An 18291-nucleotide genomic window follows, 5' to 3' on the forward strand; every position below is an offset into this window, starting at 1 on the left:
CCTCAAATGTTCCAGTTTTGGTGATTTTACATGAAGTATTTCATAAGGTGACTTGCCTTTGAGGACTACAGTTGGGAGCTTATTAATTAGGTAAACTGCAGTCCTAATACACTCTCCCCAAAATCTAATTGGGACTGAACTCTGAATTCTTAAAGCTCTTACAACCTCCAAAATATGTCTATATTTCCTTTCCACAGTACCATTTTGTTGTGGAGAGTATGGGCAACCACTTTGATGAACTATTCCAAGAGCAGAAAATAAAGCACTACATTTAGAATTGAAGAATTTTGTACCATTGTCAGATCTCAGTACTTTAACATTCATGCCAAATTGATGTTTTATAATTGAAAATAAATTTGTCAACATAATTATAACTTCACATTTGGACTGTATCAAACATACCCAAGTATATCTACAATAGTCATCAACAATTGTGACAAAGTAATATTTCCTATCATATGTAGGCTACTTATAAGGACCCCAAACATCTAGTTGTACAAGCTGAAAACTACAGTCTGTTTTATTCGTGCTATCTGGGAATGTTGACCTGTGTTGCTTTGCCATTGGGCATATTTGACACTCTTGTTGAGTATGCTCATCTGCTAAACCTTTCAAGGTAGGAATGTGCTGCATTGCCTTCATGGACGGATGTCCTAATCTTGAATGCCATAATTTTGTGTTATAGTTTCCTTTGTTGTTGCTGCTACTGGTTTTATTGCTTTTCTAAGGATGTAAATACCATCTGTTTCTCTACCAATCCCCATCACCTTGCCACTGTAAAGACCCTGTAAAAAACAAAAGTCAGGGAAAAATTTAACAGTGCAAACAAGATCCTTGGTCAGTTTGGATACTGAAAGTAGGTTGAACTTGAAGTCTAGCACATATAGAACATTTCTTATCCTCTGTCCCTCTAGGATTATTGCACTTCCTATATCGATTATTTGTGACTTTTTTCCAGTTGGTACCTACACTTTTCTACTTTCCTGACTTCCTAGTTTGTTGATGTCAACTAGTTTCTCCTTGCAGGAAGTGATATGATGAGAGGCCCATGAGTCAATGATCCATTCAAAGAGAAAATCATTTGACAATATGGAAACAACACCTGCCATGTTGACTTTGCAATCACCAGCTGAAGATTTGTTCAACAAGTCCACAAGCTGCTTATACTCCCCCTTTGTGAAGTAATGGCCTTGAGACTGGCTCTCAATAGAACTATTCCTTTCAGCAAAATTATTTCCTTCAACTGTTGCATTATTAGCATAGGTCTTGAAGTCACCAGCATCCTGCATTGACTTTCTTTTGCTTTTGAAATCAGGTGGATATCCCACAATTTTGTAGCGATTCTCCTTTTGATGCCCCTTATACCCACAGTCTTCACATATTATACCAATTTTTTTGCCTTTCATCATTTGTCCCCTTCCAGCTAACATAGTCAATGGCTCCTTATTCATGTCTATTACACCAAGAGCCCTTTGGTTTTCTTCTTGTATTACTAAGGGATATGCTTGATTTACTGATAACACGGGTGTTTTTAACAAAATTTGGCTGCGAACGTGATCATAGGTCTCATTTAATCCTACTAGAAATTGCACTAGACGTTGTTGATAAAACATTTCAAAAAATGGTTCTGATTCCTTACAATTACAACCTCTACCTGGTATTAAGGTGTCTTGTCATCCCATAAGTCTTTCATTTTAGTAAAGTACGCGGTTACATAATCAGTACCTTGAGTTAGGGTTCCAATTTGAGTTCAAATGTGATAGAATCCAATCAAAATAGATTTTCCAAACCTCTCTTTGAACTCAGCCCAGACCTTTGCTGCATTTGATGCATAGACGATGCATGGCAACAGTTCCTGCGACACACATCTCCCAATCCATGAGAGAACTACAACATTACATTGTTCCCACAGATCTGCTGATTCTCCTTTGTATAAACTCTTCACACATGTTCCTTCTACGAAACCTAGATTGTTCTTCCCCAATAGAGCTAAACGTATCGATTTACTTTTCTGGGCCTATTAGCTTGATATCTATCAGAATTGCTCCAAGCGTATCGGATGGTTGAACATATAGTGGATGACGATGGTCAATTTGAGGTGTTGAGGTGTCTCCCATGGCGGACAACTCTAGATATGACAATGGCAAACCAGCTAGGTGAAGAAGAAGAAGCAGATTTAGAGCCCTAATTGCTCTGATACCATGTTAGAAGAATCTAGAAGCTAAGGTAAAGAACAGAGGAAATGAGGATGAGAGAATGAAAATATGATTTTGTATATCTTCTTCAATTAATGCATGAGCACTGTACATATATACACAACACACCCGAGTAACTAATTAACCGACCTATTACAAAAGGGTCACGTGAGGCACGTGATTCAATAATAAGAAACAAATATTTTGTTTGGTTAACTTTTTCTTTTACTTGTGGCTCCAAAATACTTTATTCAGTTTCTAATATGTGTACGACAATAAACCTTGTTTCGTCTATGTGGTGAATTTAGTTGAGTTCTTCCAAACCTAATATTTTTTATATGAAATATAAATACATGTGTGAAAAGTTACAAAAGTTATTAAAATTTCAACAATTACGAAATTTAAAACTCATTGCAAATATGAATGGATTCAGAGGTGAAATTAGGTTGAGGGGTTACCTCGACAAAAACTCCATATATACTTATAAATATTTTTAAAAAATAGTTAGATATTAGTATAAGTTCCCGTACCAATCTTTATAAGCAATAATAAATTTATGTCAAATATCATGATGCCCTCACTACCGACGAATCTTGGGTCCGCCTGTGTCGGCAACTATCGGAAGATAAGAGATAGTGGTAGCAAATCTTCCTTACTATTTTTCCTTTTATAGAATCAACGAGTACGTAAAAGAGGTGTCGTCCATTATAATATTTGCTAATTTTGGTGATTCCTTTTGAATTATCCCTATAATCCTAATCAAATCCCTAAGATAATATCTTTATCTTGCTTTTATCTCTTGTGATCATCCGTTGTAGTTGTCATAGTACACTTGAAATATTATCTTGGCTGGGACGTACTAAATTAATTAATGGACCTCTTAATATTATTCTCCTTGTGATGATTTTTTTCTTTTTGGTCTTATCCTTGTGATGATTACATTGCCTTTTTGTTATCTTATATTGTACAGCCATGATAACTAGGAGGAATTATTGGTAAACCCACAAATGAATGTTTCTATAAAATATTACTCATTTTTTGCTTTCCCTAGTTTATTATTATCTAATTGTCCTAAAGGATATGTCAAAATGGATAATCAAATGGAAGAACATCATCACATTAAACGTCGTATTAGATTATGTTGTAATGGAAGTTTTGGAGCAACGATAAAATTGTCTCTATATAATCTATAAGTCGCGGATTCGAACCATGAAAACAATCACTAATACTTGCATTAGAGTAAGTTGTACATCACACCTCTTAGGGTACGATCCTTCCCAGAATCCTGCATAAACGTGAAATATTTTGTATACCGGACAGCCCTTTTATCTTAATGCCTTAACTATTTCATTAATTAACGATTACTTATTGTATAGCCCCACTAATCCTATCATCATTTACACATATGATAACGTATACTCCATATTGCATTGAATGAAGTGTACCAATGATGGCATAGCCACACTCCTAGACTAGTTCTCCAACTCTTCCTAACTTTGCGATTTTAATCATTTTTACTTTTTATTTCATATATTCAACAATTTAAATTAGTTAGAATATATAATTGGGATATTATTCTCCAAAAGCTCTTGGTAAGTTGGTGTGATCACATCATTTAAATTAATTATGTAATCATGTATCTAGTCAATTTTTCAGCACACTATCAATCATATCCGCCATTACATAGAACTATTAGATTATTTGAAAATACAGTAGAAAGGATCGAAATATACTATGAGGTTGAGCATAGAATAAACAAGAAAATAAAACGTCTGAAATATTCCAACACATTATATTGAATAAGAATTGCTTCTGGATAGGGCTAGATTACACTAGAGTGGAGTAGAGACCAACTATTTGGAAATAGATATCCTCCAAAAGTCCAAGAGTAGCTAAGTCGTGCTATTCCCTCTAAAGGAATAATTCTCCAAAGAAAAATTGGGTTGAAATGAGGAAAGTTTTGACATTTGGATCACGTGGCTCTTGTCGTTCTCAACAAATCAAAATATTTTGTGCTCGAGATTTATATTCTCCTCACGTAATCGAGGGAAAATTCAATTCGAAGCATTTTGTGTTCACGCAAAATTCAGGAAAAGGCTATACCCTAATAGGCATGATCAAGCATCACGCGTTCATTTGTCAACGCATATTAACTATAGTCTTTTAATAGCGATATTTTTTTACATCTGTTCCTAAACAATTTCCCTCAATATACAATTATAGGGACGGAGTTAGTGGCGGAGCCACGTTGAACCAAGGTGTATCAAGCGACAACCCTTCGCCGAAAAATTACACTATATTGCTAGATAATTTTTTATATTTTATGTATATTTATTATACGTTGACTCCCCTTGACTTTTCGATATAGCTAATTATTTATTATTTGACACCTCTTAATGAAAATTCTGGCTCCGTCACTAGACGGAATAAGGAAAAAAAAATAAGTGGTCCATAACACAAACTATATAACAGAACAGTTGACCTTTAATATGGACAAAGTGGTTCAATGAAAACTGAATGTACGTACAAATACTCTATTATTCATCAAAAAGTCTCCTTCTAGTTCCAACCTTCAAAATGAAGAATATTTTTTTGATAAGGAGTCTTTTATCTCTTTACTAAGTCTACTCGCACGAATTTGAATTAATCGAACTATTAAAATCCGAATGGTTAAATAAAAAAATGGTAAGGCATGGTCAAACAGTCCCGGTTAGTGACATGGGATGAATGGAGAGACAGAGCTAGGATTTAAAGTGTACGGATTTGAAATTTTAGTCTTTTAATTTTAAGTTACTGAATTATGATTAATAATTTATACATATACAATAGTAAATTTTTTTAAGACAATAATAGTATTTGGACCCGAGCTATAGAGTTCAACCGAACTCATAACCGAAAAACTAGCTCCGCTCGTAGGGTTAATGTTTTTTGCTTTTGTCTTTGAGTGGCCTATAAATAACCGTCACCATTCTTTGTTTCTTCTCACCAAACTACACTGAAAACTTCACATGTTCTCCCTTCTACGACTCTCCTCATCTCACATTGATCTCTTCACTGCAATTTTGTTCTGTTAATTATCTGCAGAAAAAAGAAAAGAATTTATAAGGGGTCTCTCTGCAAAATCTTTAAAGCCCTTATCCATTTCTGTTTTTTTGGAAAACTGTGTCAGTTAGGCTGTTGCTCGTTATATATATACAGAAACATTTTCAGTGATTTTGGTTTTGCAAAATTATATATGGAGAAAGCAAAGCAAGTAGCTGGTTCATCTGCTTCTTCGTCATCCTTTACCAACGATCTGTTTGGTCCCAAAGAGCCGACAAAATCGTCGCTCTTTGGTTCCGTTTTTGGCCCTCATTCCACGGTATATATAACTATACTCATTATTTAACGTTGCAGTATCCTTTATAAGTTAGCAACACCTCTACTGCATCTATATTCCTTTATGTTATTTCTTATATGAATTCAAGTTATGTGCATGGAAAATATAAGCTTGTACGTTTTTTTGCATTAATACTAGGTAACTTTTCATCATATCAAGTTTGATGCAGTAAGCTGGAAAAATAGAGCAAGAATGTACTATATATAACCAGTTAAACTGCACTGATAGTGTAAAAATTTTTTGCGGGGACATAACTTTATAAATTCATTCCTTATATGCACCTTATACTATTCTCTTCTTTCTACCTAATTTCGTGAAGTTTTTTTATTCTGCTCCACGGTTTAGAATTTTAGATCAAGAAAATGATCATTCTTTTCATGTTGTAACAATTCTGAGTTGCAAACCTCTTTTGTGTTTTTTGTGGGTGTATACATCTTGTCAAATAACCTCTAAATTCTTAGCTTATTTTAAAAATAATAATGTAGAGAGGGACTCAAAATTAAGCTAGCTTTTAATTATAGCTCTACTACTTTTAAGCGACAGAAGTCCATTGACTAGCTAGAATAGAATATGTGATGAAATAATTCTCTAGTGAGCAACTTGCTTACTTGTAGCAAGGTTCCTTTTTGCTTAGATTATTTTAATTTCTTTTATTTTTTGGTTCATCTATTTTAGATTTTGTTTTATTTTCTAATTTATTTTTCTTTTCCTTTTATATAACTGTAGGGACTGGGAAGGGATACCATTCACTCTGGAGTTAGAGGTTTATCAAGAATCCAAGATTCAGGAAACCAGTCATTTGGCAATGCAAAATATGGAACTTCAGGTTTCTGAAAATATTTTCCTCACTTATTTAACAGCTACTCAAAATGAATGAAATTTGTTTGCAACTTCGTGGTTTAAAACATGTCATGAAATTTTAGACCATAAAAGCATGTTGAAGGAGAGACTTGGAGCAACGTTAAAGTTGTCTCCATGTGACCTACGGGTTCGAGCCGTGGAAGCAGACGCTAATGTTTGCGTTTGGGTAGAATATTTATGTCAAACCCCCGGCGGTACGGCCCTTATATTCCCCGACCCTGCATGAATACGGGATGCATCAGACTGCCCTTTTTATAAAAATATGTCATTATGGATAAAATGAAAAGTTTAAAATATAGAAATATGTTATTCTTTTGCTGAATGTTGTGTTGAACTCCAAGTTCTATTTTAACCATTTTAGAAGTTCTATATTTACAGAAAATGGGTCTCAAAGAAGCAGGGGAGATATCAAGAAAGCCATATATCAGAATGAAACAACAGAACCATGCCATTTGAGCTCATCTATATACTATGGTGGTCAAGATGTTTATTATCCAACTACTCAGATCCCTGGCTACCAGAATACTGTAAGTATAGGCAGAGGCGGATCCAGAATTTAAATTTTATGGGTTCAGATTCGCAATTCTTTCACATCTCATCTAATTTAGTGGGTTCAAAATCTATTATTTATACATATTTAATGATTTTGGGAAAAAATACAGAGTATGAGCGAAAATCATGGGTTCAGTTGAACACGTAGCTTCTGCATTAGATACGCCTCTGAGTATAGGCAGTTTCTTTCGAAGAAAAAATAGGAAGCTTAAAGTAACGAGTTTTCAAATATAAAAATGTGTCATTCTTTTTAGGTCAGACTAAAAAGTAAAGAATGTATTTGTCAAATGGAAGATAGGAAGTAGTTGTTTTTCAATTTCTAAATATTGTTCTTTTCTATTGACTTGATCAGTTCAAGAAAAATGAAGAAGATGATAGTCAAAATGGAAACAATTCAAACTGTGCTTCAAGAGGAAATTGGTGGCAAGGTATGAAACTAATGTTGAGTAATATATAGCAAAAGAATATTCTTTTCAAGGTGTAGCACCTTTTTTTAGCAATGTCATAAATTTAACTATATATGTGTTTCTTTTTTAACCTGCAGGATCACTGTACTATTGAGGTCTTGCATTTTTCCATGCAAATCTGATCAGCCCCTTTGTTAGGAGATCAAAGAAGGAAATCATCACCTACAAGGAGTGGTAGATCTTACAACATTTGATCAGCCCCTTTGTTTCTTTTTCTTGAAGTTGCGGTCTTTCCCGGACCTTACATGAATGTGAGATATTTTGTGTATCAGGTTGCCGTTATATTTATGATAGTAATTCTATGACTTTAAGACAACTTGTACATGGGTTCATGAGTTCAACAGGACCCACTATTTCAGTGTTGAACCATATATATGAATTCCGCATATAAGTATAAATATATATTTCAGAATCCACTCTCTTGTCTTATATCCACACCAGTGGCGAAATCAGGAATTTTTCCAAAAGTATTCAAACTTGAAAGAAGTAAAAATAACTCCCCGAAAACGGGATATCAATATATTTTATATATCTCTAAACCTAATATCTTACCTATAAACACAGTGTAATTTTTTGGATGAATGATGGTCAATTGATCCCTTAGGACAACATCTAGATTCTGGATTCGTCACTTTGCTTCTTACATTAAGTCAGCAATCTTTCGACACTATTAAAGATTGCAGATTTTTGTGTCAAACCAGGGTTTAAACACAGTTTAATGATCTGTGTAGATACACAGTAATAGACTAACAGACATGCATGTAGTTTAATAAAAAGATGATTGATAAAAATCAGTTATAAAAAAAGTAAGTTTAATATGGAATCCAAAATATCCATCCAATATACATTTTTCAAGTTGATATACATCATTTCAATTTAAGTCAAGAAGCAAAAAATTCAACAGATGTAAATAGCCAAGCTGCTTCACAAATATTGATGTTCCTAATTTGCTATAACGTGAACAGCTTAAGAAATAGGCTGGAGAAGAAGTAAAATATGATATGATTTCGCCGTTGCCGGGGATCGAACCCGGGTCACCCGGGTGACAGGCGGGAATACTTACCACTATACTACAACGACTTGTTGATTTAGCAGGTCTGCTTAATACATAATCAGTGGCCAGCACCACCTACATTGTTGAAATAGTAAAGCAGAAGACCATTATCTTTTACCATATAGAATTATGGATTATAGTTGCAGTTTCCAAGAATGGATACTTCTCTATGACGTATTCGGCTAGGTTGTCATCTAAGTCTTGGTCGGAGGTGATCACTTCCAAATTACGGTATCATTCTTTCCTTCCCTTGATTCACGATTCTTGTAGTTAAATTGATCTCCTATGTGTGAGGACCTGAATCGTGGTGGTGTTCTTCTAGAACTTCTTCTACATAGGCTCTGTAACTTCTGAAATTGAAAAAGGAAGCTTTTCCAAGCACGAACAAGATCAAAAGGACTGATCGCTTTATACAATAACAAAATAGGGATCTTTCTTTTTAGTCGGATTCGAGAAGCGAAATACAATCATCTTAATCAAATGAGATAACGGGGATGAGTCTAGCTAGTCCTAAATTCTCCTTTACTCAAGGGGAGATTAAGAAGCTAAAGAAAAATATTTGGCGAAATACATAAAGCGCCCCTTTAAGGTGTCCCCAACGATCATTTGAACACCTCAACTGAGGCCTTCTTCATTAAAACATTGCACGTGAATGAAAAGTGAACTCAATAAATACCCGACCTAGTCAGCCCCGGTCACGTATAATACACCTCCGAATTCGCGTGTGTATAAGTGATCCCAACGGTAATAAACAGATTTTTTTGGTGAAATTCCAAAAAAACCATTAATTGACTCCCTAATTTAAATTCTCAAACCCTACCCTAAAATTTTATTTCACTTCTCTCACTCCTCTCCGGCCACGTCTGTCTTCTTCCTCCCTTTGAAGAAAATTTCTTTTCTTCTCCCCCTCTACTTCTTCTATTTTAATGGAGCCCGTTGTTAATTGCAAATGTGGCCAAATTGATCCTTTAAAACATTCATGGTCTCCATTTAATCTGGGTAGAAGATTCTATGGCTGTAGATTTAGAAAAGCTGGCGATGGTGGATGCGATTTTTTCCGTTGGTATGATGTTGAATTGTCCAAATACTATACCAAAGTCATGTATGAATTATTAAAGAGGGTAAAAAATCATGAAGAGGAAAAGTCGAAGATGATGAAGAAACAGAGGATATTGGTGTGGCTACATGTAATTGTAATTGTAATTGTGGCTTGGTTTTTGAGGGAATCTTTTATTTTTAGGTATATGGTATATGTATATGGACATGTAACCTCATTTGTTTTACTGCAATGTTGTTTTTGATTTATGGCCAATGTTGCTTATTCAATGTAGTTAAAATTTATAATGTATATAATGAAGTTTTCAATGATCAAATGTGTTTCAATTTCTGCAAAAAAATTTATACTGATGAAGCAAAGGTGGACTAATCCGAAAAACTGGGCTAACAAAAGCAGGTTCATATTACATTCCATACAAAAGCAAGGTTCATACATATGACCAAATGGCCAAACTTAAGTTGGTTCAAATTACTTCATGTTTCATACACATGATCAACAAAATACAACAAACTTCTTCCTAAATTTGACTTTGACAAGAGTCACTGGTGTAGATGAAGTAGAGGTTCCAGGTTTCATCTTTTTTGAAAACCGGAGCATCCCTTTGCTTTTGAAGTTGATTCCTTGTGACAGCTCTATTCCCTTTCCATTTAAGACCATTTGATCTAAATCCAAGAACTACATTAGTTTGTGCAGCATTCATCCAGTTTGCACCGGTTGAAATAAGTCTTTCACTTGGCCTACCAGGCTAGAAAATACAGTGAGTTAGTAATGAATATTGCAGAAGCCTAAGGATAGAAAATACAATTAGTTAATAATGAATAATACTTCTCACACTTACATTAAGGATCTAGTTCATGTTTGTGTGTCTGTGTACAAACCAAAACCAGAATTTCTAGTCCTTTTCTTTCCAACAGAAGCAGCAAATAATCTGGCAGTAGTCGAAATAGATGCACCAGATGCAACAGAAGCAGCAAGTGATCTTCCACCTCTTCCCCTACCAGTTCCTCCACCTCTACCCTACAGTTCCTCTACCCCTTCCTGATGGTGTGTTCCTTCTTATTTTTGATGTTTCAGCACACAAGGAAGATGGGGCCATTGAAGTTTGGGTTGTGGTAGTTGATGTACCGGCAACTCGGGTTGTATTACTTTGACTACCAGCTTGTGTGCTTGATTGAGTTCTTCTATTTGACCTTCCAGATTGTGTGCTTGTTTGTCCCTAGTATAAAGTGACAAGTCATTAATCAAGTAATATGAAAACTATGAAATCAAATTGAAATGGAATTCATCAAACTTACCCTTAAACGGTATATTGACTTGTTGTGACCAACTTGATGGCAAATAGAACATGACATCTTAGCACCCTCTTTGAAAGTTTTTTCCACTTCTTTGGTTCATCCTTGTCCTTTCTTCTGCATTTTTTTGGCCTACCGGGCATTGGTTTAACTTCAGAAGGCTCAACTGATGGATTGGTAGACTGAAGCCACATTTTCATGCTTGGAATTGGCTGAATATAGTACTTGTAAGCAGCCAGGAAAGTGTCTTTCCTATACCAGTGTTCAACATAGTCTTCTGGCTACTCTCAATCTTATAAAAGGCACATATTGCATGTTGACATGGTATACCACTTAACCGCCATAATCTGCAGCTGCATTCTCTTTTTTGTATATCAATAGTGTGTCTATACATGCCTTCTTGCACTTCAAATCCAGTGTGAGCATTCCACTGAACTTCCGACTTCCTTCCTATTTCCTTGTTTTCCTCTAAAACTAGTCTTGCCATAGGAGATATATCAAAAGCCCATGTTTCAACATACTTGATCATATCAACTTGCCTACTGTGATGACCCAAAAGGTCATCTTTTGTTTTAGAATCTATTTCCGTGTTCTGAGGCCTTAAAAACCTCATTTTCTTTCTCCTCGATTTGCGCGCACAGTCCGACCGTGTTTCCGGAAAGCCTTTATATGAAATTTGAGAAAAATATTGAATTTTACCTTTAAAATTGATTAAAGTTGACTTCGGTTAATATTTTTGGTAAACAGACCCGGACCCGTGATTTGACGGTCCCGTAGGGTCCGTAGTAAAATATGGGACTTGGGCGTATGCTCGGAATTTCCGAGGTCCCTAGCCCGAGAAACGAATTTTTGAAGAAAATTTTTAACTGAAAAGTGTGATGGTTTTTGGAAATTTAATAATGTGTTATATTGTTGGTATCGGGCCCGTATTTTAGTTTCAAAGCCCGGTACAGGTCCGTTATAATATTTGAGCCTTATCTATGAAATTTGGTGAAAAACGAAAGTGATTTGACGTGATTCGGACCATTGGTTGAGAAATTAGAAAGTTTGAACTATCTTGAAAATTTCATGAGTTTTGGTGTTAAATTCGTTGTTTAAGATGTTATTTCAGCGATTCGATCACACGAGCAAGTCCGTATGATATTTTTAGACTTGTGTGCATGTTTGGTTTGGAGACCGAGGACTCGGGTGAGTTTTAGATAGGCTACGAGTGTTTTGAGACTTAAGGAATTTGCTGGTGTGTTGCAGATCTGCAGAATTCGCAATTACGAAGTCTGGCTCGTAAATGCGAGCACCGCATTTGCGAAGAATAATTGTATTTGCGATGACTGGGCTGGGTGGGGACCTACGCATTTGCGAAGTTCATCGTCGCAATTGCGACTTGCACAGTGACCCCATTTTCGAACAAATGTTCGCATTTGTGAAGGTAGCAAGCCAGGCCAAGCTTCGCATTTGCGAAGCCTTGGTCGCATTTGCGAGTTCGCATTTGCGAACCTGTGATCGCAAATGCAATACCTGCAACTGTGTAAAACATAACTTAGACGGGATTTTCACCCATTTTTCAATTCTCTCGAACCCTAAACCCCCATAGGCGATTTTCCAAAGACCCAAACTTCTCCAAATCATAGGTAAGTGATTTCTAACTTTTCAATCTATTTCATCTTTTTGCATGATTTCATCTCAAAATCTAGGGTTTTTCATGGGAAATTGGGTGTTCTTGGGTTGAATTTAGGAATTTTGAAATTTGGGGATTTGGACCTCAACTTGAGGTCGGATTCCGAAACCAATTGTACATTCGGGCTCGAGGGTGAAGGGGTAACCGGGTTTTGGTCCGAACTTCGGGTTTTGACCAAGCGGGCTCGGGATCAATTTTTGACTATTTGGGGAAAATGTTGGGAAATCTATAATTGTGTATTGTAATTGGTTTCTTTAGCGTTTATTGATGTTATTATGTTAATTATGGCTAGATACGAGTGAATTGATGGTGGAATCGAGAGGTAAAGCGGTGGTTGAGCTTTGAAATACCTGTTGGCTTGAGGTAAGTGTTTGGTCTAACCTTGACTTGAGGGATTAGGGATCCCCAACTTGCTTGCTATGTGAGATATCATGTGTGTGGCGTATAGGTGTGGTGATGAGTACCTATGCGTCGCCAAATTACTTGTTTAGCCTGTTTCCTTTCCCCGTTTCCCTATATCTTGCTTTCCTACCTTCATTGCTACTTGCTCATAAATGTTTCCATGTCTAATTGCTTCATATTAATTGTTGTTCTCTTAATTGAATTATTTAATTGTTTCATGTTAACTTTTGATGTTTCCGTTGAAGTATTATTTGTTTCATAGCTTCATTTTCTTACCCTGTTGGTTTATATTGATTTACCGGTGCCTTATGGTGCACCTTGGTTGGTCTCGCTTAGTTTTCACTGGTGAAGTTTCATAAACGTAGTGATATTCCATTGTGTGGATTGAGGTATAAGTAATGTGGGGGATTTGAGTTAGCTTGTGAAACACTTGTCTTTATTCTTTTGCGATTGGTGCTAATATATATATACATATATATATATATATATATATATATATATATATATATATATATATATATATATATATATATATTGGGATCGGGTTGCACGCCGCAACAGGAGGAATAAGGGTGAAATGTGATTGTCTGGTGGGATCGGGTTGCACGCCGCAACAAGGAGTAATAAGGGTGGACAGGTGGGATCGGGTTACGCGCCGCAACAGGAGGAATAAGGGTGATATGTGTTGAGGAGTAATAAGGGTGGACATGTGGGATCGAGTTGCACGCCGCAACAAGGAGGAATAAGAGTGAATATTGATACTGTTGTTGTTTATATGATGGGATCAGGATGCGCACCGCATCAGTTGTTTTTATATATTCATATCTGTTGAGGTCCATTACTGTGATGTTGAAACACCCTTAAGGATTGGTTATAGCTGAATACTAGTAGAACAACTGGGTTCCGAATTTATTTAATGCCAGTTATTGCTTTATTACATTCTGTATTTCCTTTCTGTTTGGTATAAACTGTTGTAGGTTGTATATGTTGTATGCCCCACCGTAGCCTCGTCACTGCTTCATCGAGGTTAGGCTCGACACTTACCAGTACATAGGGTCGGTTGTACTGATACTGCACTCTACACTTTCTGTGCAAATTTTGGAGCTAGTGGCTGATCGTGAGGTTGGTTGCTATCACTGCTTCCCGTAGACCGAAGGTAGTTCTGCAGGCGTCCGCAGGCACTGGCGTCCCCTTCTATCCTATTTCATTTCTGTTTTATGTACTTCCGAGACAGATGCAAACTTTTTGTTCAGACCATTATTTGTAGTATTCGTAGACTGTTCGTGAGTTGTGACACCAATTTTGGGTGGAATTTATTATGGTTTTTGCTGTTAGTATAAAGATAATCTTTTAAACTGTGTTCTTCTTCATTTATTTCCGCTGATTTATTTTTGTTAAGTTTTAACTATTAAAAGATAAAAGAAAAAGGTGAGATATTCTATAACGTTGGCTTGCCTAGCGAGTACATTGTTAGGCGCCATCACGGTCCCGACGGTGGGAAATTCGGGTCGTGACAAGTTGGTATCAGAGCTCTAGATTGCTTAGGTCTCACAATTCACGGACAAGCTTCGTAGAGTCTGAGGGATCGGTACAGAGACGTCTCTGCTTATCCCTAGAGGCTATAGAGTTAGGAATAGTTTCACTTCTATTCATCTCTGTCGTGCGGTTTGATCTCTCAATGCTAATTGAACTCTCTACTCTGTTCTTTCGCAAATGGCGAGAACATGTACTGCTTCATCAGCTGATCAGCAGCCCGAGCCCCCAGTGGCAGCTCCTACGAGGGGCAGAGGACGAGGCCGAGGCCGTGCTAGAGGCTGAGGCAGGGGCAAAGCTCAGCCTAGAGCTCGAGCAGCAGCACCAGCGGTGGAGCCTCAGGTAGAGTTAGATGTTGAGGTTCCGGCCTAGACCGTTCCAGCGGGTCCACCTCAGGTTCCAGAGGGGTTCATAGCTACCCCGGTACTCCAGGATGCTCTGGTTCGTCTAGTGGGCCTTATAGAGAGTGTCACTCAGGCAGGCATACTTCCTGTAGCACCAGCCGTCTCTTGGGCTGGGGGAGGAGCACAGACTCCCGCTACTCAACTCCGGAGCAGATGGCTCCCCAGTTTCAGATTCCAGCAGCTCAGCTAGTTGGGGTAGTCCCGCCGGGTGTTGTAGCACAGACCGGTGATGGAGAAGTTATGTCTTCAGATGCTTTGTGGAGGTTGGAGAGGTTCACCAAGCTCTTCACTCCTACCTATAGCGGTACATCTGCAGAGGATCCCCAGGACTATTTGGACAGTTTCCATGAGGTTCTACGGAACATGGGGATAGTGAAGACCAATACGGTCGACTTTGCTGCTTTTCGCCTATCAGGTTCCACCAAGAAATGGTGGAGGGATTTTTGTTCGGCTAGACTAGCTGGGTCGCCTGCTTTGACTTGGGATCAGTTTTCTCAGCTAATTCTGGAGAAGTTTCTCCCTATCACTCAGAGAGAGGAGTATCACGGGCAGTTTGAGCGCCTTCAGTAGAGTTCTATGACCGTCACTCAGTACGAGACCAGATTTATTGACTTGGCCCGTCATGCTCTTCTTATACTCCCCACCGAGAGAGAGGGTGAGGAGATTTATTGAGGGACTCGCTCAGCCTATCAGATTGCAGATGGCTAAGGAGACAGGGAGTGAGATTTCTTTCCAGGATGCGGCCAATGTGGCCAGACGAGTTGAGTTGGTTTTAGCTCAGGGTAGTGGTCAGGGGTCTGACAAGAGGCCTCGTCACTCCAGTGGATTCAGTGGGACCTCATCTGGAGGTCGAGGTACTTTTGGTAGAGGCCATCATCCCAGGTGGTTCCATTCAGCACTTCAGACATCTCATGGGGCTTTAGGGGGTCATGGACCTTATGTACCTCCTTCAGGACAACAGCTTATAGTGCACCGCCATCTCCCATCAGAGCACCTCCTCTTCAGAGTTACTATCGCGGTCAGCCGGCCCGTCAGGGTCAGTCTCTTTTTCCTCAGCCGCAGTATTCAGATGGATGTTTTGAGTATAGTGAGTATGGGCATATTCAGAGGGCTTGTCCGAGATTAGTGGGTGTTCAGTCACAGCAGCAGAGTTCTCGTGCCATGATTCTTGCACTGCCTTCTCAGCCCGTTAGAGGTGGAGGTCAGGCCGTTAGAGGTGGAGGCCAGGCCGCTAGATGTGGAGGTCAGCCAGCAGGAGGCCGTCCTAGAGATATGGTTCAGAGTGGTGAGGCCCAGCCCCGATGTTGTGCTTTCCCAGCCAGGCCTGAGGCTGAGTTTTCCGATGTAGTTATCACAGGTATTGTTCTGGTTTGTAGTAGAGATGCTTCAGTTCTGCTAGATCCAGGGTCTACATACTCCTATGTGTCTTCTTATTTTGCTTCATATTTGGTGGTGCCTCGTGATTCTTTAAGTGCTCCTGTATATGTGTCCACGCCGGTGGGTAATTCTAATGTTGTAGATCGTGTCTATCGCTCGTGTGTGGTTGTTATTGGGGGTCTTGAGACTAGAGTAGATCTCCTACTTCTCGATATGGTTAATTTCGATATCATTTTGGGGATGGATTGGCTGTCACCTTATCATGCTATATTGGATTGTCACGCCAAGACCGTGACCTTAGCTTTGCCGGGGTTGCTCGATTAGAGTGGAGAGGGACTCCTGGTCATTCTATCAGCAGGGTTATTTCATATGTAAAGGCTCGGCGTATGGTTGAAAGGGGTGTTTAGCGTATTTGGCTTACGTTCGTGATTCTAGTGCTGAGGTTCCTTCTATGGATTCCGTACCAGTTGTTCGTGAGTTTCTAGAGGTATTTCCTGCAGACCTGTTGGGGATGCGACCCGGCAGGGATATTGACTTTTACATTGATTTGGCTCCGGGCACTCAGCCCATTTCTATTCCTCCGTATTGCATGGCCGCGCCAGAGTTGAAAGAATTGAAGGAGCAGTTGCAAGATTTGCTTGATAAGGGCTTTATTAGAGCTAATGTCTCGCCCTGGGGTTCGCCGGTGTTGTTTGTTAAGAAGAAGGATGGATCGATGAGGATGTGCATAGACTATCGGCACAAAGTCACCATCAAGAACAAGTATCCATTGCCGAGGATTGATGATTTGTTTGATCAGCTTCAGGGTGCCAAGGTATTTTCAAAGATTGATTTGAGATCTGGCTACCATCAGTTGAGGATTAGGGCATCCGATGTCCCTAAGACAGCTTTTCGGACTCGGTACGGGCATTATGAGTTTTTATTGATGTCATTTGGGTTGACAAACACCCCAGCAGCATTCATGGATTTGATGAACCGAGTGTTCAGGCCGTATTTGGATTCCTTCGTGATTGTCTTCATTGATGATATTTTGATCTACTCTCGCAGCCAAGAGGAGCATGAGCAACATCTTCGAGTCGTTCTCCAGACTTTGAGAGACAGTCAGTTGTATGCTAAGTTTTCGAAATGTGAGTTTTGGTTGAGTTCAGTTGCTTTCTTGGGTCACGTTGTATCAGTAGAGGGTACTCAGGTGGATCCTAAGAAGATTGAGGCAGTCAGGGACTGGCCTAGACCCACATCAGCTACAAAGATTAGGAGTTTCTTGGGTTTGGCAGGTTATTACCGTCGGTTTGTGGAGGGGTTTTCATCTATAGCAGCCCCGATGACCAGGTTGACCCAGAAGGGTGCACCCTTCAGGTGGTCGAACGAGTGTGAGACGAGCTTTCAGAAGCTCAAGACAGTTTTGACTACGGCGCCGGTGTTGGTGTTGCCCATAGGTTCAGGGCCATATATAGTTTATTGTGACACATCTCGTATTGGACTTGGTGCGGTGTTGATGCAGAATGGCAAGGTTATTGCATATGCTTCGCGGCAGTTGAAGATTCACGAGAAGAATTATCCAGTTCATTATTTGGAGCTAGCAACCATTGTTCATGCGTTGAAGATTTGGAGGCATTATTTATATAGCGTGTCATGTGAGGTGTTCACGGATCATAAGAGTTTGCAGTATTTGTTCAAGCAAAAGGAGCTCAATTTGAGGCAGAGAAGGTGGTTGAAGCTATTGAAAGACTGATATCACCATCTTGTATCATCCTGGGAAGGCCAATGTGGTGACCGATGCTTTGAGTAGGAAGTCGGCCAGTATGGGCAGCCTTGCGTATATTCCGGTCGGTGAGAGGTCGCTTGCTTTGGATATTCAGGCTTTGGCCAATCAGTTCGTGAGGTTGGATATTTCTGAGCCCAGTCGTGTTTTAGCTTGCACAGTCGCTCGGTCTTCATTATTTGAGCGTATCATAGATCGGCAGTATGATGATCCTCATTTGCTAGTCCTTAGGGACACAGTGCAGCACGGTGGTGCCAAGCAGGTTACAGTTGGAGATGATG

General features: G+C 38.8%; 1 protein-coding gene and 1 non-coding gene across 2 annotated transcripts; one reads left to right on the plus strand and one right to left on the minus strand.

Moving 5' to 3' along the window:
- The first annotated feature begins 5187 nt into the window (after positions 1 to 5187).
- Positions 5188 to 7870, plus strand: LOC109208152. Its single transcript, XM_019371200.1, has 5 exons — positions 5188 to 5556; positions 6301 to 6400; positions 6814 to 6962; positions 7340 to 7415; positions 7532 to 7870. The coding sequence occupies exons 1-5, from the start codon at positions 5431 to 5433 to the stop codon at positions 7546 to 7548; spliced, it is 468 nt and encodes a 155-aa protein (XP_019226745.1). The 5' UTR covers positions 5188 to 5430; the 3' UTR covers positions 7549 to 7870.
- A 592-nt stretch (positions 7871 to 8462) lies between these two features.
- On the minus strand, positions 8463 to 8534 carry TRNAD-GUC. Its single transcript has one exon. It is a non-coding gene; the product is annotated as a tRNA-Asp (tRNA).
- Positions 8535 to 18291: the final 9757 nt, after the last annotated feature.

Source organism: Nicotiana attenuata, unplaced genomic scaffold (assembly GCF_001879085.1).
Source record: "Nicotiana attenuata strain UT unplaced genomic scaffold, NIATTr2, whole genome shotgun sequence".
NCBI lineage: Eukaryota > Viridiplantae > Streptophyta > Magnoliopsida > Solanales > Solanaceae > Nicotiana > Nicotiana attenuata.